General features: G+C 39.9%; 1 protein-coding gene across 1 annotated transcript in view; it reads right to left on the reverse strand.

Moving 5' to 3' along the window:
* Nucleotides 1-1,664: 1,664 nt before the first annotated feature.
* Nucleotides 1,665-27,876, reverse strand: part of LOC121041573 (catenin delta-2-like) — a 533,025-nt gene continuing 506,813 nt past the window's right edge. Inside the window, exons 4-6 of the mRNA XM_040492415.1 lie at nt 18,085-18,119; nt 17,578-17,694; nt 1,665-1,936 (exon numbers count right to left, since the gene is read on the reverse strand). Of these exons, the coding sequence (XP_040348349.1) occupies nt 1,665-1,936; nt 17,578-17,694; nt 18,085-18,119 (424 nt within the window). The remainder of the gene's footprint in view (nt 1,937-17,577; nt 17,695-18,084; nt 18,120-27,876) is intronic.

Below are 27,876 nucleotides of genomic sequence, written 5' to 3' on the forward strand. Positions count from 1 at the left end.
TGTATATGTGATAAATGCATGTGTGTATGATTTTTTTCTAATAAATTAAAAACCATTTTCAGATATTCCCTCGCATATCCTTGCATCTTTCTTTCAGGGAAATAGAACAGACCAGTACATTTAAAGAACAGTGATCCTGGGGTGCCTGGGTGGCTCAGTGGGTTAAGGGTCCGACCTCGGCTGAGGTCATGATCTCACGGTCTGTGAGTTTGAGCCCCATGTTGGGCTCTGTGCTGGCAGCTCAGAGCCTGGAGCCTACTTCAGATTCTCTCTCTCTCTCTCTCTCTCTCTCTCTCTCTCTCTCCTCTCTCTCTGCTCCTTCCCCGCTCACGTTCTCACTCTCTCAAAAATAAATAAACATTAAAAGAATCAAGCACCGCAAGGGTCGCACACTGCACCACAACAGGGGAGCCGGCCAATCTTCTCAGTGGAATGTTTTATTTACCCCTCCCTTTTATTCACATACCCTGTGCTTGGCATCCCCAAGAAGGTAAAAGTCACAAAGCCACTGATGGACAAGGGTGTTGCCTGCAGGAGGTAATTGTATTTTTAACATATTGCCAGGGCAATAATTTAATAATTCAAATGCACTGAGACTTTTCAGTTCATGCTTCTCTGTGTCCATGTCACTGAAAATCAGCATCTCCCGGTGACTATACCATATGCCACTCTGGCTCGTCTTACCTCCTATCTGTCTGCAGACATTTCCAGAGGGCCACCGGGATGGCTAGGGACTGCTGATAAAAGAGGAAAATGGCCCTGCCCTCAGGTTGCTTTCAGTTTTTAGGTGGAAAGATCCATGGGTGCAAAGTAACGATAAACTGATAACAGAGATGGATGGGTTTGGTCGTTGGAAGCCCCCAGATGGGTAGTGCAGCTGGGGAACTGTTCCTGGCGGAGGTAATGGGGTACGGAAGTCCCGAGCGTTAGTGAAGAAAGGATGAAATGAAGCTCATCAGCTTAAAGGGCTACTTTGAAGGTGGCCGGTTCTTCATTCAAGGACCAAACATGCAGAGATTACAGTAAGTTTAAAGTAGCTGAAGAGAAGAGAGCCCTCCAATCAACACATTAATTCTGGTGGGCTGATCAACTAAAGCCTGCACCCCCAAATTAACATGTAAATAACGCTTACATCTCGCACGAAAAACAAATTCAGGTGAGGAGCTAGTTCTCTTTACCAAGAGCTGATCTCAACTGCACCTGATGAATTTGTGCTGTGAAACGACAGGAGAAAGTGCGGGGCTTTAAAGAAACAATTATAGGCACATTTCAAAATCAAACCTGACAACGTGTAACCACTCCTAAACTAATCACAGTTATCTACAGAAGAGTTCCGTGTACTTGATTATGCATTAATACTATGTTCCTTGATACGATTATGCCCAAGGAATAATTTCATGCTTTTTTTTTTTTTTTAGGAGAAAAATTGGTTCCAGGTGCACTCACAAACTCGGAGTGTCTGTCATATTTATATCCCATATAGACACAGAAATAGTAACGAGACACACATTCACATAGATGAGCCTGTACAAAGTAGACAGCAGGAGTGATCCACAGACATTCCTCAAGAAAATATCTACAATTCGGTGTTACTTGATAATGGTATTTGATCATTCATTTCCTTCACTCACAGCCCTCAAGGCATCTTTCCTAACTTTCCCAAGTTACCGGGCAAGCCTGAAGAGGGGAGGAGGGAACGCGGTGGCCAGCTGGCAGCCCTGCTCCCCACCTGCTCCCGGTGGAACCCCCGTTCCCACACGTACCTGGCTGAAGCCGTGGGCCGCACCTCGGGCTTGCGCGCCTCGGGCAGGGAGCTGCGAAGGGGCCGTGTCACCCAGGGCCAGGGTCTGGTTGCTATGGTAGCTGGCCGGATACTGGAAGGACCCTTCAGGTTTGGAATTGAGCTGAAGTGCACTCTGGGAGAGCAGGCTGGGCCCTGCATTGAAAGTCATTTAGAGCAGTAAGTGACAGCCTCAGTGAAGCAGAAATGACATGTATTATTTATTGAGAGTAGCCTAGAATTATCACACGCGCATGATTCCAGCCATCTATGCTTTGAATTCTGAGAACTAAAATGACCATATAATTTGACTCCAGCTCTTAAATGAGATTTTTCTTTTTTGGCGGTTTAAAAGTTCTCAAAAGAGTAGTTTTTTTTCAAGTGATCTCATCCTGACCTACATAGAGACATTTCTTATGAGACAAATTAGTTAATCAAGGAGTTATTTTTGGATTACACAATATCAGAAACATTTGAAATAATTTAAAAGTCTACCTTTCGGCTCATGTTAATTGTGTTAATATAATTCTATCTCCTACTTAATTATCAGGATGCTGAAGTGCTCGAAACCTTCCAAGCAGTGGCAAATTGCGCTGTATAAATAGTGATGTAATACCTCAATGCCTGAAGGGTAGACAGTGTTTAAAATATTAATAGGTCTTCAAACAATGCAGAATCCACCCTGATCTCACAGAATAAGCAGCCACTGGCTGGTTATCTTTGCCATCACAGCCGTGTGCAGAACAATGAGAAGATACAGCGCTCAAATTGGTGTTGCTAATGTGGCTGATATTACAAGTGATGGAGATATGAGACTCAGTTCCTGGCCGTCCTATTTAATTATACTTTGTATGAGAAAGTGCGTTTTATTGTATTCCTTTCTATTTCAATGGGCTCCTTGTGGGAGTTTGCCCACTTTCTTTTTAAGCAAATGTCTTTAATCGAATGTTTTACCGACTCGTCTTGGGGGTTAAAAGAGCCTAAGCACACTTGTGCGTGTCTGAGAGGGGTTTGGGGTGAGGAGGGGGAGTTGGGTGGGAAGGACTTGGCAATACAAGCTTTCTCATGCTATCTGAACCACAGCGCAAAGTCTCTCCCTCTTTTGATAGAGCATAATTATATACACACAGACCACGCTGTAATCATCATCCACCCTTAATCGCCCTCTTTGGCTATTTTAGACAATAGTATCGTTCCTGATAAATGTGGCCAGATTTCAAGTTCCCCACTTCTTTCTTTTCAAGAATATAACATGGCTTCATGTTTCGAATGAAACCACAGATTTGACACGCGATAGTATAAAAGTGATGTATATTTCTCAAAAAGCATCAGTTCCTATAATGTTTGCCATTTAAGAACTTCTTCCGCCTTCCTTCCCTCTAATTCTTTGGTGAGAACTCTAAACAATGCAAATATACCTTCTCATCATTGGATATTGAATAATAAGCCAATTCACGGACACAGGTAACACTGGGTATTTTGAAATCTGGAAAAAAGTCAAGCAAGGATATAAAAATGCTCCCATCCAGTCCCAATTTCATCATGAAGGGCATAACAGAAGTACAATCGTAATCCTTTTTCTTGTAATTTAGAAAATAGAGTCCCAAGCAAACAGTATATACCAGATGGTGAAGATTGCCATAGCCTGCAAAAAAATCGTTTAATCCATACTGATGGTATTATAGGCCTAATCACCAGAAATACGATGTGTCTATGGGGAGTGCAGTCAGAGTTTCATTGTGGATGCCAGGAACATACTGTCCCCACTGCTGCTGTGGCAACCTCAAGGCACCGACAGAGTCAAGAGGCCCAGGTGAGGGGCAGACTGAGATACGAAAGAACCCTCAGAAGGAAGAAGAGCCAGGGTGATGGGGGCAGAGGCAGATGGGACTAAATGCAAGGAGAAGGAAGAAGAGGGAGGCATGGTGGGGAGGGGGACAGTTACAAACCGTAGCCAAAGGTGCTCCCCTTGGTCGCTACCCTACTGAAGATCACAGCTCAGCGGAGGAGAGTGAGCCACCGTGAGAGAGGGAAGGCCCTTTAGGATCAGTGGTCACCATTCTACTTGCCACTGGGGGGCTTCCCACAGAGACCTCCCTTGGTTACTTCTCTCTGCCCCGAGGTCATGGCTTGTCCTGGCCATACCCCCTCCCCCATGACAGTGCATCTCCAGGGCAGTGAAAGTTGAAACACCACAGTGCCCAGACCTTTGGAAACCTCAGTAAAAGTGAAACAAAACAAAATAAAATCTTTAATTTCATGTACACAGTGAAACAATCTATAAAGCAAGAGAACTGTGAGTCCCGGTTATTTGCCTTTGAGGAAGACTGAATGACTTTGCTCTGATGAACTTTCTTGCCTATGAAGTTAGCAAGTGAAACAATTCTGTAAATTCTGAAGAGATTCGTAAAATCATCACCAGAAACCTACAAATGCCTTCCAGGCAGGATATTAAAGGTAGCAATTTAAGGTCCCTTTGCAAAGAAATTTCAATTAAAAATGTGATTTATGTGCTCCTGAAATACATATCACGTAATAATCAGATCTGCTCATGTTTTATAGAATCAGTGTTGTATTTGATCAATACTCAACGAAAACAAACCGAGATTCTCCATCTCATGACTTTGTTCACACATCTCAAGCATGAAACCTAGATGCACTCTGACAAAGGTAATTGCAACAATGAGCAATGTATCATAATATTACAGCACTGACATATCACCTGGCAAGGACGAAACAGTCAGCACAATAGCCGAAACACTGTGTGCCTTTTAGAATGATTTTCCATTGCTCACTAGGTTTCAAATGAACAGCATTTATTCATTCCAATTTTAAACAGCAAAGTTATATGAGAAGATGAAAAAGGTTAAAATTATAGGATAATCCTTAATTACTTTATAATGGAAGTAAAATTTACATATAACTAACTATTGATTTGCTTTATTAACATTACTGTGCATTGAGGTAGAAAATACAAAATTTCCAGGGATTTCGAAAGCATTCACAGTTCTGGATTTTAAATTATGATTTTTTTTTTTCTACAGAACTTTTTCCTTCATCAAGTCTTGCCTAGAGGCTCCGGCTAGAGGTAGTATTAGACCACAGTCCTGAGGATATGAAGCATTCTGCTGGCGGATAAGGACGATGTGAGAGGATTTCTTAGGGGGGGGGGGTGGGGAGAGACTGGGCTTTAAAATTCCACCTAGGGAAATGGAATGTTGCCTTTAGGGCAATTAACTCTTCCAGAAGAAACCAAAACTATGAGCAACTGCGGATCTCCACGTCTTAGTAGGTCACAGAAAGCAACAGCTACCCTCTGGTATGGGAAGCATATTTCCAGGGCATTGACTGTGACTTCTTTGACCATTCTGGACCGTCCCCAGGGTGGGATAGTCCTCGAAGCTGAGCCCAGGGGTCTGCTCAATATGACTCAGTTCTGGGGGACTGGGAAGAGGAGGTGAAATGATTACCTGGTAAATAGTTAAAATTCAAGATTATATGCATCCTTGATCTGATCAAGACACAATAATCCAACTGGACACAGGGGACAAATTCCAAGGGAACTGCAGAATAGAGGGACATAAAACCTTCCATTGAACCTAGAAAGGTACCTGAAGCAATGCATCTTGAGTATAATACCAGTATCTCAATAATATCTCTGTGTGCCTTCACATACATGAATTGACTAGAGACCACATAGCAATCTGTGAAAACAACCGTCCTTGAATCTTTTTGATTATTCTCAGAAACGCAAACAGAGGTGTGGAGAGGCTGAAGGGTTGGTCAGCCAGTGTCATGCACTTGGTAAAACGAAGATGGGACTCAGATCCTCATCTTCTATCCCCAAGTCTAGGGGTAGGTGCTGTTTAGTATCCAAGCAGTATTAAGTCCTATACACAAACTGATATTTTAAGGTTGAAAAATTCTTCCCTAAAGAGAAGCCAATTTGTTTGCAGGAGAAAGCTCTATGCCTCGGACTGTGGTACACCCCCAAAGAACCTCTCCTTCGAGACTCCGGTATTGGCTGGGGAAGCTTGCTATCCACCGTCATTGGGGCAGAGATCAGCCTAGGCAGGTAGAAAGCTTGAAAGGCTAATTTTGTACATAAAAATTCAGACTCACAGGTTGTATTAACACCTATACTGTAATATATAGTCTGCTTTTTCCTAACTGAGCTAGAAATTCTAGAGTTTTCATGATTATATGCACTTATTCTGCACAGGTTTAAAGAGACTCCTGGAATTGTTCATTCTTGCCTTCTGTAGCTAAATATCGATCTCAGAAAACAGTAACCCTGAATTCAGCTACATACTTTGCAATAACACAGAAAAGGCCAGAGACCTGCAGTGCGTTTTTCCTAAGTCATTATGTAGGTCACAGTCATGCCAATGGGGTGGGTTGAAAAGAATCTAGAACTAGAACTCAGTAGACCTCCATGTTTATAAAAGCAGAGATGATGAGGATACTGATGTGTCAGTAATAGAAGCTAACCCTCACTGAGTACTTTCTAGGTTCTGGGGACGGTCCAGAACAGCTGACATCGGTTAGCTCACTGAATCTTCACAAGGAGCCAGTGGGAAGGCACCTCCAGCCATTCTGCTTGTGTCAACAGGACTGAGAGGGGCACTGAGGCCACCCAGGCCTGCCTGCGGGTGAGGCATCTGGCTTCAGAGTGTGTGTTCTTAACCACACTCCATTACTGTGTCTCTACAAATGTTAATCTTGGCCAATTTGAGCACCTATGGAGACAATGGATGGGAAAATGTTTGCAAAAGCATAAACTCCTTTACAGATGTCCGTTTTCAGTGAGTCATTAGATCTAATCACATAGCCACGTGGTCTGATAATAACAAAACCTTGATTGGGATTTGTTTGTCCCGAAAACCTTATTCCAGTACTATCCCAGGCATCACTTAATGCTTCCCTTCAACACCTCGTGAGCTTTCATTTTACAAATGAGACATTCAAGGCATAGATCATTAAAGTGGCCTAAAATAAATAAATAAATAAATAAAGTGGCCTGCTTAAAATTGAAAACAAACCCAAACAACACCTAGTCGTCAGAGCCAAGGGATGAGAAAGCAAAGCTTCCCTCTGTCCCCTTAGCTTAAAATTCATTTCTCTGTCAATACCAAAACTCATCCTTAAAGTGATGTTTAAATGTTACCTCCTCCTTGCAGCCTGCCTTGATGCCTGATGGCTCAGAGAGAATTCATCCTACGCCCACCGGGTTGCTTTAACCCTCTGAGCAGCCCAGACTCTTGAGAAATTTTAAGCATTTGACAGGGAGATTTGTACAGTATCACACAGCAATGGGTTCTCTAGACAGAGGGTAATAGGATGGAAGCAGAATTCTGAACTTTTTTTTTTTAAGTTTAGTTATTTATTTTGAGAGAGAGAGAGAGAGAGAGAGAGAGAGAGAGAGAGAGACAGCATGAGCAGGGGAGGGGCAGAGAGAGGGAGAGAGAGGATCCCAAGCAAGCCCCACAGTGTCAGCACAGAGTCTAGAGCAGGGCTCAGTCCCATGAACAGCAAGATCATGAAATGAGCCGAAACCAAGAGGTGCACACTTCATGGACTGAGCCACTCAGGCGCCCCAGAATTCTGAACATTTACAATGAAGGCAGGAGGACACCGCTTAGATACTGGAGAGACTAGGACTGGGAATTTCCTGCAGTGCAGAGAAAGAAAACCCACTGTAATTGAGGAAGGGAGAGAGGTGCACAGCTGGGAGACGTTTTAAAAGAAAAGCTCACGGGGAGTTAGTGACGAAGAGGGCAGGAGTGAAGCCGAGACAAAACGACTCCACCGTGTAGCTGACTGCGAGCACTGCAGTGGGACCCCGGGAGGTTCGCACAGTGCAGAGTAAGTCTTTCCAGAAAAGCGAGCAGACAGTAATGCACTGGCGTAATCACGCACGTACCTTCTGAATCTGTAAGTTCTAAGGTGATTTATTGGGAGTTGCTAATTCTGGTCTGCTTTACTTGAGCACCTGTCCCAGAATACAACACACACTCACAGGTGAGGGTGGGAAAGCCAAACTCCCAACGATGTGGCATTCCCAAGCAGAGAAATTAGTGGGTGTGTTTTACGGAAGGATGGGCTTAATTTTTAAATTACAGAGCAGAAGGAGATGGTGAGGATTTATGTAGTTAGAAAGGGACTCTGAGCTTGATTTTAGTACTGGCTCAAATATAACCTGGCAATTTCCAAGATCAAAGTTTGACTGCACGTGGGTGAGACTTGAGGACAGAGACGGAGCTACCAAAGTCATCAATGGTGGAAGTTGAAGCCACAGGAATGACAGTTTCTAGGAGCGCCTGGGTGGCCCAGTCGGTTAGGCATCTGACTCTTGATTTCAGCTCAGGTCGTGATCTCATCGTTCCTGAGATCGAGCCCCATGGTGGGCCCTGTGCTGACAGCATGTTGTCTACTTGGGATTCTCTCTCTCCCTCTCTCTCTGCCCCTTCTCTGCTTGCTCTCGCTCTCTCTCTCTCTTAAAATAAATAAATACACTTAGGGGGAAAAAAAAGACAAGGTTTCTAAGGGGTGATTATCAATTTAACTCTAAAGGGTCATTTTTACCATTAAAAACAAAGCGTTACTAACAAGAATGCACTAAAATAAACCATTAGAATTAGGCAATGCCTCAGACAGGCACTCCATGAATGTTCTGTTGAGGCTGTTAATTCCGGATTATCAAAGGAATAATAAACACGCAAACTGAGACAGACCCTTTCAGGACTGGACACCTGACTTTGGCAGCTTTGTTTAGATTTACGTTTGTCAGAAAGTTTAGAAACATTTACTCTTAGGCTAAATTGAGTCTGTCAAAATGATATAAAAACTTATCTTTACATAGACCATGAAGGATAACGCCACCAAGATTCACATACATCTATAACTGACAGAATTTGCATCCATTTCTACCCTCTCATTCTCCAGTCTTTCTGGGAGGTTGAGACGGATTTGAAGGTTAAGTGTTATTGTGCTTTAAATGAGCATAAACTCGGGGCGCCTGGGTGGCGCAGTCGGTTAAGCGTCCGACTTCAGCCAGGTCACGATCTCGCCGTCCGTGAGTTCGAGCCCCGCGTCAGGCTCTGGGCTGATGGCTTGGAGCCTGGAGCCTGTTTCCGATTCTGTGTCTCCCTCTCTCTCTGCCCCTCGCCCGTTCATGCTCTGTCTCTCTCTGTCCCCAAAATAAATAAACGTTGAAAAAAAAATTAAAAAAAAAAATAAATGAGCATAAACTCTCAGAGCCACATCAACTGAAGAGAAAGAGAACATCTTGCTTTATAAAAAAAAATGTTGACCAAGAATAGAGGAAATAGTTGGTGGAAATTATATAGACATATACAAATGGGCTGTTATGAATCACAAAATCAATGAGATGTTGTCAATTATTTGTAAGATTATCAAATTGATTTTAACAAGCTCATAGCATTTTGGTCATATCTAACTGCAAGTTAACTTTATAGAGTACCAATATTGATTTTTATTTAAATCGAACTACTAATCAGTTTCATTTAGAGTGGCCATTTCCTCTTTGTGAATTCTGGAAAACTTGTCAGCTTAAGCTTCCTTGGAATACAGGTGGCTCGTGGTGTTAAACTAGTTATTTTCTTCTAATCTTCACGAGTAACTCTCAAAGCTCAACTGTAGGCATTTCACTGAGGAATTTCCCTGAAAATGGTAGTTAAGCCCATCCACTATTCCTAGAATTAACCAAAGAAAAAAGCTCGAGAAGGTTGTTATGCAAGGAAGCTCCGAGTGATGTGGAATTATTCCGAGGACAGGTGTGTTTCTACACTTGATTTTTAAGTCTGTCTGCAGAATGTCAAGTTTGTCTGGGCAGCTGCTTTCAGTGTGCAATGCTTTTGGTGAAAATTACAACTCTAGTGGTCCCAGGATTAGAGAAGTACTCATTTAGTTTTTAAACTGATTTAGATTCAACCAATGCTATTGTCCTAATCAGTGGGCTTTTTCAAGTTTTCCTATTGTATATGGATAAATAGAAGGTCGGTGATGTACTCACACTTATGCAACGACTCAGTTTCTTTACAGCTGTAACCAATAGAGGGGAATTAACAAAATGACATTTACCACAAAATAAACTTCAAATGTATAACTTTAGTTTAAAATGTATCGCTCAAGAATTTTATTATGCATGGGATTTTACATGATGTTATAATCATAGAACAGTATTTTTTTTATAGCTCATTACAATTCCCAACTATTTCCTTGTAAAGTTTTATCTTCAGATTATTTACCATTTAAAAAACTTAATGTAGCACACAGAGGAAAAGCATTATATATATTTCTTCATAAATTAATTGCCTAAAGATAATAGATCCATATTTCTTATTATCAAGAATTATGAAAAGAAATAGAAAATTAATAGAAACCAGTTTAGCAGGAAACAAAATTTAAAAGCTAAATGCTGAAAACTAATTTATTTATGGAGTATACTAACTTAAAGAACCAGTGTGTGATTTGCCACAAATCACAGACTTTTCCCTTAGAAATCTGCAGGGCTTGGCTGTGCATTCCGTTCAGGTCCCCAATCCAACATCTTCTCCCAACGGAGGTCTTCCTGGCCCTTTGATCATTCTTTCAAAACTGGAGCAGTTCTCATAACACTTTCATGCTTCTAAAAAATCACTGAGGACTGTAACACCACCTGTGTCCATACTGATGCAGTAAAAACCCAGCGTATTATGCTTTGATTGTATCCGTTGCTGTTGCAGTGGCTTATTGTTTGACCAGGGGCAGTTTGAGTGTTTTAAGTTCTGGGGGAATCCCACAAGATGTCTCCACAAGGTATTACCAGAACGCCCCTCCTTTCACTGTCTCCTGAGAAAGAGTTGGCTTGTTCTTTCTCACCGGGGCGTTCGCCTCTGTAACTTTTCTTATACTCATGCCAGTTCTGATACTTTCCTTCCTTTCACCAGCTTTTGTTCGACACTCATATTTATGTTTTGGACACCCGTGTTTTGGACACTTTGACAATTCCAAAACCCAATCTTATTTTTATTAAAATTTCCCATCGGGCTTTAAACTCTGTGCTTGATCTCAGGACACCCTACTCACACGGGTGAGAATGATGTTTTTAATGAGAAATTTGCATCATGTCCTCCCTTGCTTTGGAAATGGAGAAGGAAGCCTTGGTACTTCATGCCTTTGTTTATCCCTTCGATCCCCATGTTTGCCTCTTTGGAAAAGGTAGAACATGACCCTTGAATATCCATGTGATAGAAGGAAATCAGAGAAAAAGAAATTGTTGCAAACCTGACAGAGGGAGCATCTGGAAGGGAAATTAACTACAGCTTCTAGGTGGATATTACTATGTCCTGTGTGTCACCTGGGTGTTTTCCCTTGACTTTTGCTCGTACTTACCATTTCTGCCACTGTTAACTTCCTACTGGCCCCATGACACCAAAGGCAGTACGGGAAATGGATGTGAGTGAATTTTGAAAGGAAACAAGTAGATGCATGTAGTATTTAAAGATAATTTTAGACTTGGAACCATGACAAACTTCTGGAAAGAAGACTGTCATTTGCATTTCAAAAACCAAAGGCATAAGATGAAGTGATTTTACAGGAAATGAACAACCCAAGGAGCAACTCAACTAACTTGAATAAATGCATTTCCAGGAAAAGACTTGGGATCTCCAGATTCTGGGTGATAGTTCTCAACCACTGGTGGAGCAGTGGGAGCAGGAGGACTTTTAAATCCAGGTTTTCTGACTCCAAGGGTGGGATGGGCTGCCTTGTACCCCTTCTCAGAGGCTCTTCATTGGGTCTGCCTAAGGACTGGTTTCCACCATAAAAGAAAATGAAACGAACCAGTTCTCTTTCCCTGAGTGTGATATCAATATTGTGAGCCGTGGTCTATACATTTATTTTTTGATTGTTTTAGTTACTATAAAAACCTTTACTCCTAAAAGTGTTCTGCATCCTTTGGTGCCATGCTTACTGGGAATTATGAAAAGATTCACTTTATAAGGATGTCCCTCACCTTTATTGTTATTACTGCATAAGACTCGACGGAGTTATATTTTACAGTATCTTACTAACTTGATCCCTCAACAATTCTCTTGCTGCATAACGATTAAGAATAATCACAGTAATTAAATAAAAATGACAGACTGTAAATCAACACTAAATAACATATCCACCTCTGTCCAAGTATATATGATTATTCAATTTGTATTCTATCTGCTCAGAATGGTAGGTTACATGATTGATTCTTGATTTTTTGGAATATGTTCTGATTTGAAATCTCAGAATAACCGTCCTTTCTTTGCCATAACATTCAGAATATAATAAGCTCCTAAGTTTTTCATCCTCCCGAATGCTGGGGTTTTCTAGAATGTGGTGGAATTTAAATTTGTCAATATGCTCCAGATAAAAATAATTACTGTTTCAAAATACAATATTTAAACAAATTAACATTGTCTATAAACATGTAAGTCATTTTCTCCAAAGTTGTCCATTCTATTTCTGATTTTGACTGGCAAATAGTTTTATTAATTTTTGGATAAGATCTAATCACACTTCTCTCTGAGTTTATATCTCCAAAGATACATGGATTAAATAAGGTATTTAGTCCACAGCAGTCTGGATCAAGCTGTACGTTATGTGAGAAGCTAAAGTTCTATTGCTGAGGTTCTAGAACTTTTTTTTTTTTCCCCAGTAAACAATAGCAATTCTCCTAATGACTCTGTGACACATATTTGTTAGATTTGCACTAACTATATGAAATGTGTCAAAAAGTCACCGGATATCAATGTGTTGTTTCTAAAACAAGAACGTGAGCATGGTATGTTGTTCTACTACTTAATGGGATGTTGTGCAGATTGCTTCTTCACTCCCATACTCATTCTCTGCCCCTTTTGCCATGTAGAGTCTCACGAGGGCCCCTTGCTCTTTGGTTTGTGATCAGATTTGGCCAATAGTAGGCATGGGGACATCAGAAAGCAGGAGGAGAGAAGTTAGGGTGTTTATCCTTCGGCTCCTGCCACACCTCTTGACTGCTGGTCCTGTTCCCTAGACTTTTCCTTCATGTCCACCGTGGGAAGGGCTGCCCTCTGTTGCTGCTACCTGAGCACCTCAACAGACACCTTTTATTCCCTCGATCTTGCCCACTCCTTTGCAAATAGTCCCTTAATGAACTTCTCTTCGGTTAAACTCTTGAGTAGAATCTATTTCCCAGCTGGACCCTGATACAAATAAAAGAGAAACAGAGAGACTTTTATTTTATGGCCTTCTAAACACTTAAAATTAGCCGTAATTGATCCCTGAAATGATAGTTACCTACCCAATATTTTAAAATTAGTCTCCTAGGATGCCTGGGTGGCTCCGTTGGATAAGTGTCCCACTGCAGCTCAGGTCATGATCTCACGGTGCATGTGCTCGAGCCACGCATCGGGCTCTGTGCTGACAGCTCAGAGCCTGGAGCCTGCTTCAGATTCTGTGTGTGTGTGTCTCTCTCTGCCCCTCCCCTGCTCTCTCTCTCTCTCTCTCAAAAATAAATAAATCATTAAAAAATTAAAATTAATTTCCCCAATTTTACTTAATTAGTTCTGTCTCAAAGTTACTCGGAAAATATTAAGAACAAATGTATCTGAAGAATTACAATAGGGGCACCTGGGTGGTTCAGTCGGATAAGTGTCCGACTTCAGCTCAGATGATCTCACGTTGTTGAGTTCGAGCCCTGTGTCCAGCTCTGGGCTGACAGCGTGAAGCTCAGAAGCTGGAGCCTGCTTCAGATTCTGTGTGTGTCTCTCTCTCTCTGTTCCTCCCCGGCTGTCTCTCTTTCTCTCTCATAAATAAAGAAACATTAAAAAAAAAAAAAAGAGTAACAATACTCTTCATTGTGGTTTTTGATCCTTTGGCATAAAAGTTTTGGAAGGTGATTTTATCACCTGGGTTATTTGAGTTTTTTTGTTTTTGTTTTTGGTTTATTTTGCCTTGTTACTTTTCTATCTCAAACAACAAAGCAGGGGCTTGCAGGAAAAACAAACAACTCAAATCCTAGGAGTCTTCAAAAGATAACCCAGTACATAGTAACAGGACATAACTAATCTTTCCAAAAGACAAAAATCCAGCAGTTACCAAATACATTCCAAAAAACCCTACTGGAGTATTTAACTTTCCTGGGACAAAGATACATCTTTTATAGATAATTTTTGAACACATATTACAGGAAACGAAAAGTGAACACTAAAAAGTCATTCCATTTCTCTCATGTGTAGAGAGTGTTTCAATTAGGAAAACTCAGGATTATCAGTTGATTAAAAATTTTTTTAAGTTCCTATATTTACTCCTTTTATCACTTTATTTATCTCTTCTACTATTTTATATTATATTACTTTATCTCTGCATTACTTTTATTATTCCCATCTTTCTAATTTCTTTGGTTTATTTAGCTCTTTTTAAGGTTTCCCCAAAATGAGTACTACATTCTTTGATCTGATCTTTGTTAAAAAAAATTTTTTTTATATTTATTTATTTCTGAGACAGAGAGAGACAGAGTGTGAGTTGGGGAGGGGCAGAGGGAGAGGGAGACACAGAATCAGAAGCGGGCTCCAGGCTCCGAGCTGTCAGCACAGAGCCCGACGCGGGGCTCGAACTCACAAACCGCTAGACCATGGCCTGAGCCACAGTCGGTTGCTCAACCGACTGAGCCACCCAGGCGCCCCTAAAGTTAAGATTTACCGAGTACAGTTTCTCCCCCTTACCCCTGTATTTTCATTATAAAACATCACTATTCTATTTGTTTCTGTGTATTTATTTTTTAAGTTTATTTTTGAGAAGGATAGAGAAAGGGAGGGACAGAGAGGGAGAGAGAGAATCCCAGGCAGGCTCTGCTCCATCAGCATGGTACCTGATGCAGGGCTCGAACCCATGAGCTGTGAGACTATGTCCTGAGCCAAAAAGCGAGAGTTGGACACTGAATCGACTGAGCCACCCAGGCGCCCTATTTTACTTGCTTTTTAAATAGTATGTAACTTTCTTTTTATTTCTATTTTTATTTGTAGATCCAAATGCATTTTCTTAATTTTACCATGGATATATTTTATCATTTTATTTACTTTTAATTTTACTAGATTATTACCAAAGAAGGTGGCCTTTCTATACTTCTTTTTAAGATGACTTTTTTTTTTTAATTTTTTTTAACGTTTATTTATTTTTGAGACAGAGAGAGACAGAGCATGAATGGGGGAGGGGCAGAGAGAGAGGGAGACACAGAATCCGAAACGGGCTCCAGGCTCTGAGCTGTCAGCACAGAGCCCGATGCGGGGCTCGAACTCACGGACCACGAGATCATGACCTGAGCCGAAGTCGGCCGCTTAACCGACTGAGCCACCCAGGCGCCCCATAAGATGACTTTTTTTTTTTTGAGAGAGAGAGATAGAGAGAGAGAGAGGAAGCATGACTGGGGTGGGGTGGGGTGGGGGAGCAAAGAGAGGGGAGAGATTCAGAATCCCAAGCAGGCTCCATGCTTTCAGTGCAGAGCCCAATGTGGGGCTCGATCTCATGAACCATGAGATCATGACCTGAGATGAAATCAAGAATCAGATGCTTAACTGACTGATGCACCCGGGCATCCCTCTGTACTTTCTAATTTTTAGGATTGTCTTTACTGCCCTATAGCTGATCAAGTCTTCTAAGTTTTCCTGGACATATATAACAAATGTATACTATCATTCAATGGATCTAACTTTTTAGATATAGTTATTACATTGGTTTGTCGATTATGTATTCCAATTTTACGTGTCTTTCTCTTCCTGAATTCTGTCTGATTCTGCACATTGAAATGTTCACAACGGTATTTTTCATCAATTTCTCTGTTCATTCTTAATAATTTTTATTTTAATATTCAGGTATTATTCTGTTTGGTACGTCATGTTCACTATATGTTAGTATGAGTTTATCACATCCTTGTAAGCAAAAACATTTTCACTAGATAATTCCTCTTTGACCTTGCCTAATGTTCCTGCATAAAATTCCACTTCATCTCACAAATTCTTCCCAATCCTAGTTTGTATTGATTATAATTGCTGTTACTACTCTGTTCCTTGAACTTCAACATTTGTTTCATTAATATAAATATGTCCCTTATCAACATCACATAACTATCTTATCCTTATTACAAACTTTTTATTCTTTTCAAAGAATTCACAGTGTGCTCACCTGTAGGGCTAGACTAATATACTTGATTCATCCCTCCTGTGTCAACTTGTTTGCCTCTTATTTTACTTCTCTTCCTTCTTTTTTTCCATACCTTCTGTGTATTGAAGGTTATTCCCTCTCCTAAGCTCATAAGAGAATGTTTCTCTATTATCATATGAAAAATATGATATCAAATATCAACTCTCTCCCAAGACACACTATTTTATCTCTATTTTCCTCTAACAAAGGGAGTACATGTGCCTCAAATATTAATTAAATATAAGTCAGACTACAACTACCCCTATAAGAGAAATGCATTTATTGACTGAGAGATAAGTAATGAGGCTACATTCTAAAATATAAAATACAGATAACAAGGATACTATAAATCATGCATCTTATTTGAGAAATTTTATTGAGGGGATTCAAATGGGTTTAAATAAATCTGGATATTCATGATGATGTTATCCTAAGAGTAGTGGTATTATAAAAATTGTAGAGAAAGTGAACTAATGTGTAAAGTTAATGGTTTCAAGATAAGTATGCTATCTTATTCTTATATCTTCCTTTTATTTATTTTTTTTCAACGTTTATTTATTTTTGGGACAGTGAGAGACAGAGCATGAATGGGGAGGGGCAGAGAGAGAGGGAGACAGAATCAGAAACAGGGTCCAGGCTCTGAGCCATCAGCCCAGAGCCTGACGCGGGGCTCGAACTCACGGACCGCGAGATCGTGACCTGGCTGAAGTCGGACGCTTAACCGAGTGCGCTACCCAGGCGCCCCTATATATCTTCCTTTTAAATAGCAAACCTTGATGGGTATTCAAGGAGACTTTATTTTTTTTAATTAAGAAATGAAATGCTCCACTGATTTCTGATATAGAAATTACCAGTGTGATATATGTTTTAATGATTTCATTTTTAGCTTTTTGTGGGATTTTATTAAACTAAGTCAAGAGAATTTTATGATTTATTAAAGTGAAGCTCATTTCAATTCACAGCACTTTTATTCCTAAGCCTCAACCACTATGGTTGAAAATATATATAATTAGGAGGAGATGAAGAAATTTTAAAATATTCTGTCGAGGTTAATATGCAAATTCAAGGTGGCTACATATAGAAATACAAGGGGCTACTGCAGAGTACTATAGCATAATACTAAGTAGTTAGTACTGCATATATTACATTGATTCTTTCTATTTTGTTGCATAGCTGTTGTACTGTTTATGAACTCTACCAACAATGATCTGTGTATGTAAAGCATTCACAGTAAATTTCAAACACTGTACTGGTTAAACAAATATATGGTGAGTTCATTCAATGTGATAGTCTAGCTAGATGCCAAAAAGGATATCAGAAAATTGGTGAGAATCCCCACTCTGTCAGTAATTTGTGAGAAATCTAGATTCAATTGCTGATTTAAGAGAGACTATAATCTAACATGAGTTGGGATGGGTAATGTGGGAAGGAATTAGATGAGAGTGGAGTGAAATGGATAAAACATGTACAAACACAGGTTGAAGTCCTCTTAGATATAGCTTTTTATGTTAATTATATTATAATAAAGTATACTCTTATATTTTAAAATTGTCTTCAAGCATCATTGTCATTTGACTTACTTTCACTTGTGGAATAATCCTGTGGGTCAAGTATTCCTGATTCCTGCAAGGATCTAATACAGGAGTCCACCAGCTCAAGACCTGTTGTAAGTTCATCTTCGATGTCTTTTTGACCATCTGAAACACAACATTTTAAAGTGATGAACAAACACATGATGCTCTTATTATTAAAGCTTCAGGTTACTCTTTAATAATGGAAAGTATCCTAACCAAAGACATTATCTTATGACGTTCTCATTAGATTTCGCATTGTAATCCTTGGCCAACCAGTATCAAAAGCCAAGGCCAGCCAATTCCAGGTATCCATGAAAAACCCAAAGGTTTCTAGGGAATTGAGAGAACTCAACTCTCAGGGAATCACGAGCTATCACAGGAACATTTAATTTTAGTGTCATGGTGTTCTCATACTCATTTTTATCAGTCTTCTTTCTAAAGTTCACAAGAATATTAATCAGTAGACATACATGTAGAAATGGATGTAAGTTTCATCAAGAAGCTGTACTTTACCTTGTGATTGCCAGTGAAACTGCTCTTCTGCTGAACTGTAAAAAAGAGAATACACAGATATAATGCACCGGTTAGAAACCAAGGACCCTAGACTAGGAGACACAAAGATGCATTGGAGTAGCCATGGTGGCTCCACGGTGTGTCCTTTAGATTTTTACTGAGAAAAAAGATCCCATTTTGATACAATCTTAACTGTAATCCATTTGATGTAGATCTCTTTTGATTCACAGGTACTAGCGTGTTATAAATGGACACTGTTCACTAATTTTCAGAGAACAGCTCCTTTTTTTTTTTTTTTTTTTACAAAGCCCAACCTATTATACTCCTCTCTTGCAACAGCTTTTACATAGATGCAGTCCTACCCAATTTTAGTTATTTTAAAATACGAGTCTGACTAGTTTCATATAGACTTTGTGAGACTGTCTAGGAAAGAAATAACCTCCTTTTGCATTATAAAGAAGGCTCGATAAATTTATTCCTTCTTCTAGACATATCACATGAGCAGTTCCTTTCAGCTGATTATTAGTTCAAATTAAGTCATTTACAAATTATAACACTTTGCCACCACTGAATATACAGTCCCGATTTCTCGCTTTACAAATACATCTTATAAGACGACCTAGGGAGAAAGTGTTGTTCATATACACGATGTGCCAAAGACAATGTGCAGAGTTCATCTATGAAGGCGACATAGGTTAATTTTGAATGATTTATTAAATATATAAATAAATTTAAAAGGTCTACATGTGCATAACTCTTTCATTACACATGCAAATACTTTCTACATGCCCCTTTTTATATGTCAATGATTGGTACGAAATCTAGATGCCAATTACAGACAGGTATCATTTTGAGAATGATTTTCTACACTTATTTCACTAAATCTTTTACTCTGATCCAGCAGCTTCTATGAATAGTTCATCAGTTGCACAACAGCAAGTGGATTTTAGACCTTTAATCTGTACCTTAGAGGGGGCTTCTGGATATATTTACAGAGGGAAAAGGAAAGGGAATTCTGGTATGAATCAGTGTTCAGAAAAGCTGCGATTGGTATACATGAACACAAGAATAGTATCTTAAGGGACATGTGACTGTTTCCTGGGCATCTTGCTCCCTGACCAATCCATTTTATCAAACTGGAAAACAGTTGCACAATGGTGAAAACCATACACACAACTGATACATGAAATGATAACTTTACAAATTCAGTCCAATGCAACTTTTGCTTATTTCAAAAAGGTATGTGCCATATAGTGGTAATATGTTATCTATAAAGTTCCACACTTAAAACAGAAAAGTAATCCTAAGGTCAATATTTTAAAAGTTGCATGCACTGGTTCAGTTAGTAGCATTTTATTTTATTGTTTTAATAAATTTAAGTGTATGTATGTATGTATTTATTTATTTATTTATTTTTTTTTTGAGAAGACAGAGAGAGAGAGAGAAGGGGAGGGGCAGAGAGAGAGAGAGAGACAGACAGAATCTCAAGCAGGCTCTGCACTGACAGCATGGAGCCTGATGTGGGCTTGAACTCATGAACTGTGAGATCATGACCTGAGCCAAAACCAAGAGTGAGAGGCTTAACCAACTGAGGTATCCAGGTGCCCCAGTAAGTGCGATTTTAAATAGGAATAAAAAAAATGCTTTCATAGTTGTAGTAAGTTGAATGGTGCCCCTCACCCCCAGGAGATATGTCCACATTAAATCTCTAGAAACTGTATATGACTACTAATGGAAAGCGCTTTTGAAAAAATATTTTTTAATGCTTATTTATTTTTAAGAGAGAGAGAGACACACACACACAGAATGTGAGTGGAGAAGGGGCAGAGAGAGAGAGGGAGACACAGAATCTGAAGCAGGCTCCAGGCTCTGACTTGTCAGCATAGAGCCCGACGCCGGGCTCGAACTCACGAATCGTGAGATCATGACCTGAGCCGAAGTTGGACCCTTAACCAACTGAGCCACCCAGGCGCCCGGGAAAAAGTGTTTTAGTAGATGTTTAAATTAAGGGAAAGGTCTTCAGATGGGATCATCCCAAATCCCATGATAACTGTCCTTACAAGAGACACACAGAAGACAAGGTTATATGAAAAAGGATGAAGAGACTGACATTAGGCATCTACAAGCCAAGGAATGCCTGGAGCCATCAGAGCCTAGAAGAAATAAGGAAGGATCCTCCTCCCGAGCCTTTATCGAGACCACAGCCCTGCTGACACCTTGATTTTGAACTTACAGCCTCCAAAGAGTTTGAGAGAATACATTTCTTTTGTTTTAAGCCACTCAGCTGTGATCACTTGTTATGGCGGCCCCAGGAAACTGATAACAATATTTTTCTGGTACAATAAAGATGGTCTCATGTTAACCCTCTAGGATTTACTACTATCACTATGCTGCTATGTTTCTTTTGTCAGTATCACCCTTTACTAAGTGCTTACTGTATACCTTGGCTCCTCTGATTCCTGTCAACCACAATGGTCGTTTTGGGAGATGGCGAAAACGGGCTTATTTGGCGTTAGATAACTTGACCACACGGATCATAAGGAACTCAACAAGGATTTAAATTAATCCGCCAAACTCCAAAGCTCATATTTCTAACTCACAATAAAACGTTGTGGAGGGAAACACACACTCAAGTGGCTTCCCACCGGAAACAGTACGAATAAGTCAACAGAAGTCATTGCATTCACCACTCCTCTCCTCGCAGGCGCAGCGAAGGGCGCACTTTATGCGCCTTTGCACGTAGATGGCGCCACCTGAGAGGAAGGGACAAGTGCCACTTCCTACCCCAAGCACAGAAGGGCAGGCACGAGATTTTCATGCTCTCTCTCTCTCTCTCTCTCTCTCTCTCTCTCTCTCTCTCTCTCCTAATCCCCCACTGAGATGGGTCCCTGAGTAGGAGGGAGGAAGATTTCTGCCAACCCAGAGAAGACACAGCACGAGTGAGAAATAAACCACTGTTGTGTGAAAACGCTGGAGCCGGAGGGGGGTTTGTTTCTGTTGAATAAATGTCACACTGAGTAATAGAGAAATGTGGCAGTGTTTGAGTTTGTAAGGTGTTTCTTGCTTCTCTATCTTACATTTCCGCCGTGGAGCGCTGGGAGAAAATGTCTTGGGTCACTCTACCACAAATAAGGTGGTGTGACAGCTTTTACTCATCCTGTGAGATGTATCTGCTCATGTACAATAACGGGTGATTTTATGTGTCAGACCACACATCAGAGTTTCCTATAATATTTACTTTTTGTTCATCTCTTTCAAAAGTGTTTCAATTTGATGATGCAACAGAAACAAGATGAGACATTTTTTCCCCTTACATTTGAAAGAATGCGGTTCGCAGTGAATATGAAACTATTCCTCTCAAAGCAGAGGAAGCTTCCTTTTCGCCAGATAAAGAGCATCAATCATTTAAAATCCTGATTCCTTTAGCACAGTTAAAATGCATTAAAAGTATGACTGATCACAGAAAATAGAAGTCCCAAGAGAGACCTGGTTTGGATTTTATTTCCATTAAGTGCTCACTTGACTCTCTGTTAGGGGATTCTATGCAATTGTATATCTTATATACTTGATTTCTTCTCCTAAAAGCTGCTTTTAGGTGGATGCTTTTTTAAAAAAGCAAACAAACTATTTATTCATCCGATAAACACAGATTATGCCTGCGTCTCACACATTCTTACTTCAAGTGTTTGGATATTATTCATGGTGAACTTTCTCCCAATTATATCATTCAATTTAGTATAATATAAAAGTTATTTCTGAAACACTTGTAACTTCCATGCATGTTCAATTTTAGAAACTAAAGTTTGCTTTCACTACCAAAATGCTCTTTTTTCAAATAGAAGTAATCTGTAAAGAACTAAATTTAATAAAGATATAGACATAATTTAGATTAGCCAGTGTGTATTTAAACATAAAACTATGTGCCAGTTCCAGAACCCAATTATTGTGAGAAAAATACATATTTGTAACAAAGATGACCTAACATTTAACCTTTAAATGTATACAGAAATACGTCCATAAATCAGTAGTGCTAGTAAAGAGTTTAAAAACAATATATTAAAAGCACAACTCCTAATAGCTAACACATACCTCTAGCTTTCTACCAGGCAATATTCTAGTTGATTTACAGTTAATTTCCAAGACAACAGTTTTGAGACAGGTACTATTTTCCCATTTTACAGATAATGAAACTGAGGTAAAAAGATGTTCAGGAACTTGCTGGTGGTCCCGCATCCAGCAAGCAGTGGAGGGAGAATTACGACCCTGGGTCTCTTGCTTCTAGAGGCCACGTTCTGAACTACCATTCTTGTTTTTAATTTTTTTTTTCAATGTTTATTTATTTTTGGGACAGAGAGAGACAGAGCATGAACGGGGGAGGGGCAGAGAGAGAGGGAGACACAGAATCGGAAACAGGCTCCAGGCTCCGAGCCATCAGCCCAGAGCCCGACGCGGGGCTCGAACTCACGGACCGCGAGATCGTGACCTGGCTGAAGTCGGACGCTTAACCGACTGCGCCACCCAGGCGCCCCTGAACTACCATTCTATTCGCACATTTAGCGACATCAAAATTACACCCCTATGTGATAAAAGCAAAAACATAAACATAAAACCGTAAACTAAGTTGAAAAAACAAGCCATGTCCTGGGAGAAGATATTGGCAGCGCAGATAACTTACAAATATTGAAATTAAAATTACAAATATTAAAATTAAAAATATTAAAATATTAAAATTAAAAATTTAAGATAAAGATTAAAAAGGTCAAACAAAAGCAAGGTCAATATGTATACATATAGCTGATGCACAGTAGAAAAAAATCTAGAATGTATGGTTACTGAACATATTAAAAGATACTCAAGCCTATTAGCAATTGAAAGAATAAAAACCAAACACAGGCCAATTCTTTACACTCCACAGGCTGTCAAACAATTAGACAGTCTGACAATATTATGTGCTGGAGAGAAGATGGGGAACAAGAACTCTCATACGTTGCACGTGAGAATAAACCAGTCACGTCGGTGACAATGAGGCAATACTTGGTCATGTCCTATATGCAGATGCCTAATCACTCAGTAAGTCTGCTTTTAGGTAGAACTTCCAGGGAAATCTGAGCACCTATGCCTGGAACACCTCTATAAGACTGTTCACGCCTAGAGGTCAGCAGTACCAAAACAATGGAAATAACCTAAGGGATCAGTAATAGGGAATGGACAAATGTAAATAATATGACTGCATACACAGAGAACGTATATATGGAATCAACACTACTCAGCAGTTAAAATAAATTAGCCAAATACACAATGAAGCAACCTAGGTAGTTCTCAAATGTAAAATATAGAGTGGGAAATGCAAATTTCACATATGTATTACATGATCCCAGTTATGTGAATTTTAAAAACATCGATTAAATGATATTGTGTATAAATCCATATACACATATGTATACACACACGTATATACACACAGGCTATTCTTTGGTTTAAGCTAGTTTTTCAACTATATGTCTGTCTATCTATTAAGTGAAATCATACAAACATAGATTAAAAAGATACACCAAATTTCTTTTTTAAACAAAATATGTGTATTTTTTTTTATTTTAGAGACAGAATGTGTGTAAGCAGGGAAGTGTCAAAGGGAGAGACACAGAACTCCAAGCAGACCCCAGGCTCAGCATGGAGCATGACATGGGGCTTGATCTCATGACTGTGAGACCATGACCTGAGCTGAAATCAAAAGTCAGTCCCTTAACCGACTGAGCCACCCAGGTGGCCTCGTACACTGAATTTCATGACGGTGGTAGCCTCTGAGGAACAGAGAGAAATGTCTGAGGTGGCTTAAAAGGGAATTTCTCTTTTATTCTTAATGTTTTATTTCACGAAAAATGAGGGAAAATCTTAACATTAACTTAGGAATGCCTTTGTTACTTGGACTAGGAAAACATCATGATTCTTACATCTAGAAATGTCTCCTTAAACGCTTAGATAAATCTTGGTGACCCAGTTCTACATAATATTCTCATTGTTGATAAATCACTCGTAGTTGAAATTCAAATAATGCAAAAAAATATGAAATACGTAAGTCCAAATAATAGAGGAAAAGAATGGTTTTAGAGATGTAATTACTATTTGTCTCTATTTTCTATGTGATAAAAATGACAGGATCACTTCGGCTATGTCTTGATATAAGCTTAAACATTTCAAGTAAGTAACCAATAACTTTCAAGTTCTGCGGGCAAGATGTTGGGGAAAAACTAGTTGAAACCAAAGAATAACCTTTGAGCTCCTAGAGAAGTGATTTTCACCCTCATCATTTCCAGCATGATAGGATCCTTACCCAGCTCCAGGCAACTTCTAATATATATAATATGAAAGTTCAGAGAGTTTGCTTAATGTCAGGAAAAGACACAAAGCAAGCCATTACTATAGCTACTCTGTCTGTCACGAAGCTGCACAAATATATTTCCTTATTTTCTTTTCCAGCTTTCTGATGCCCAGAGCATCAATCCCTACAGTGTATCGTGTGATGCGTTATTGCTCACAATATGACTCAAAATGAAATAAAGGCAAGGAACTATGAGGGTTTTTTTTTTTTCCTTTTTTTCTTTTTGTTAGTTTGCTTTCAAGTTAAGCAATGTACCTAAAACATAAGCCAGAGAAACTGTTGTGAAATAAAGGTTTGCAGAACTGATGTTGGATCTTCGCCTACGGGAACAAAGGCCCTTATATTTATGATGTCAGTATGACCTAAAATTGTACTCTACCATAAAATACTTCTTAGTATATGGTCTTGCATGCAGCCACCTCACAGGAATGCGTATTGGTTGCAAGATAAAATGACCTGGGTCAAAAGTCCCAAATATGTGCAAATGTGACATATTCACTAAAAATGGTGAGAAGCGGCAGCCCGTGGAGCTGAGAGGTAGGCAGCTGTTTAGTGCACTGTACCCAGACCATATTTGTTTGGATATGCGAGGAACCCTGCTCCCCCCAGAACTTCCTGTGGAGCTGTTTTTCCGTCCTTCTACTGCCTTGTGGTCTCTACGTGCATCTGCGATATATTCCCAAATGAGTGTCCTGATCTCTCTGCCATGCAACTGGCATGTTTCTTTCTTCCTTCGATCATACATCCTCTTCCCGCTCTACCTCTTCTCATTAGAAATATAATTTTACAGCTATTATAAAAATGTTCGCAGGGCTACACCACCTAGCTGCAGGACCGCAAAGCTCCCAAACCAGGGGGCCGTGTGTAGTGGCCAAGGGTGTGGACTCACAAGACAGACTCCCTGAGACGGGAGCCCAGCTTCGCTGCTTTCAGTCTAGGACACTTTGGGAAAGTGACTTAAACTCTCTGGGCAGAAGTGCAGAGATTTTGTGGGTGAAATAAATTAGTTTATATCAAGTGATGTATATTTTCAGTAGATCGGCCCCTGGCACTACCTGAGCAAGGACGGAATTGCTTCTTATTCTATTACACATGGCTAAAATGGTTTACATGGCCTGTAGGTTATGACCTACTCTATTTCATCCTTTGGAGCCCGCTGTGCTGTGTTGTGGGAGGGTTAAAATGGGGACAGACGTGGGGACGTGAGAACAATGGACATTAAGAAAATACCCAGGCACGGTGGTGTTGTGCCTAGCCTGTTGGTGACAGCCAGTCCTGGAGAAAATGGAAACAAAGTCAGCACAAACCCGTGGTGAGAGCTCATGGTGGCTTTGGGCATACGGAACAGAGACGCAGCGCGGCTCACCAGGACGTTGCAGTCCGCTAGAGGTGTGGGAAGCAAGTGTGCAAAGCTCGGAGAGTCATTGCACGAGAAGGTGTGTTCAAGGCACTACTGCACACAGGACCGTAGGGCCTTTACCAAACCACTTAATCTCTCTAAACATCAGTTTCCCCATTTATAAAATGGAGATTTACTAGAATTTCCCAGAGGGATCTTTAGAAAACCAATGTATGTAAAACCCACAAAACAGTGGGGGAACACAGAAGGCGTTATTTTTTTTTTTTTTTTAAAGTAAGCTCTCATTATCACATGCAGAACAGAAGGCTGAGAGAGCACAGCCAACTAATAGAAGTGAAAGTTCCATAGGTCCACCATATGCAATTCAAGTTGTCCACGCTGGGGGCCAATAAATACCATCTCACCAATATATTATATATAGCCTTTGTAGAATTTACATTGTGCATCTTTTCTTTTTTTCTACACTAAAGCTGTGGAGAAAAAGAGGCAGTCTGTGATTCCCAAAGAAAGAGGACTCACTTTTAAGCTGTAAGTTTTCCAATCGGTCCAGCACAAAATGCCTCTGCTGGCAACCACTACTGTTCTTCCCGTAGTAAAAAACTTATTTTCAAAACCTTGGAAGAAAATAAATCAGACCCAAATTGCTATTATTAATTTCTTTTATTTTGAGGCAAGGGAAATTCATATTCCTAAGTTAATTTGGATGGAGCTCTTGACTGACAAATTATCTAAGAAACTGATACCGCAAAATGGCTCCCATGCCGTAGCCTGGATACACACGGCTGCAATGTTTATCTCGGAGTACCACAACAATGTGAGTGTTGTGCGCTGGCCAGCCAGAGCTGAACAACAGGAAATGAACATGAATTCTGGTTTGTTTCAATTCCTTCAAAATACGGACTCCAGTTTCTAGCAACAACAAAGAATTAGCCCTTGGCTCAATACCTTAAAGGCACTATCTACACAAAGTCAAGGTCTTACTATGGGAAACACATATTTTCAAGTTTCTCTTCTTCAAATGCTTTTCTAGTTTTGCCATTGGTTGTAGTTATATTACAAGAGGCACATTGTGCATAAAATTGAATATCAGAAGGAGGAACAAATGGTAAATTATAAACTAGAAAATTCTCACGTTATAGCTCCCTTTGTAGTTTTCTGGGAGATTTCTCATGCATGAGCTGGGTATTTTTTTAAATGCTTATGCGAATGCATCAGAAGTTTACAGTTGTTGAAGCAAAATTTCTGAATGCCAGCCACATTAGACAATAAAGTTATAATATTTTTGTCAGTGAGCATTCCATCAATCAGAATGTAGTAAATTGCAATTGCAGATGACCAGGGATACTGTTAATGAATTAATTCTGAGATCTTGTAATATTTTGAAATGCCTTCCAAACCACCAGAAACTGAGTGGTTTATGCCATTTCTGTGCTAAGTGTAGACTCCTGCATTATACATCATGATATTCATAATCTCCTTTGGGGTCCCTTGCAACTCAGGGTTAGATCTTTGGTGAGCCTGACGGCTTCACTCATGAATATTGAGGGTGAATAGAGAGCTCACTGCATTTTGCAGTCTGATCATTCATAAGTGATTTCTCAGGCAGGAGAAAAGTAGTAGGTTTGTCTGCTGACAGAGGTGGTACCTATCTGAAGGTTCTCAGGTGTTCCAAGTATCAACCTTTTGCAGTCATTCTTCCAGAATTATCCCTGTTGTTAGGGTCTGCTCAGTGAAGGGAGCACTTTAACCTTGGAGACATCTCTGGACAAAAGGAGGGGTCAAGTTTATATTTTCCTAGCTTCTTGGGCTCATGTGTGAGATCGTGTTCAGGGGTGTCCCTCACTCTTCTGTTCCTCTGAAACTCCCTGCTTTGCTTTGCTTTCATCTGTTCTTGCTTCATAACTGTGTGTCTATTACAGATATGTCAAACCCTGAGTACTGAACTTGACTGAGAGTGAAATGATTTCATTAATATAAGTGAAGCTAACACTTCTTAGATATTTAATGGAAATTTATGCGAATAACCATTGCCTGTTTCCCAGAAAAGAGAGGT

The sequence above is a fragment of the Herpailurus yagouaroundi genome, unplaced genomic scaffold, assembly GCF_014898765.1.
Source record: "Herpailurus yagouaroundi ecotype Mexico unplaced genomic scaffold, PumYag 29, whole genome shotgun sequence".
NCBI classification, from domain to species: domain Eukaryota; kingdom Metazoa; phylum Chordata; class Mammalia; order Carnivora; family Felidae; genus Herpailurus; species Herpailurus yagouaroundi.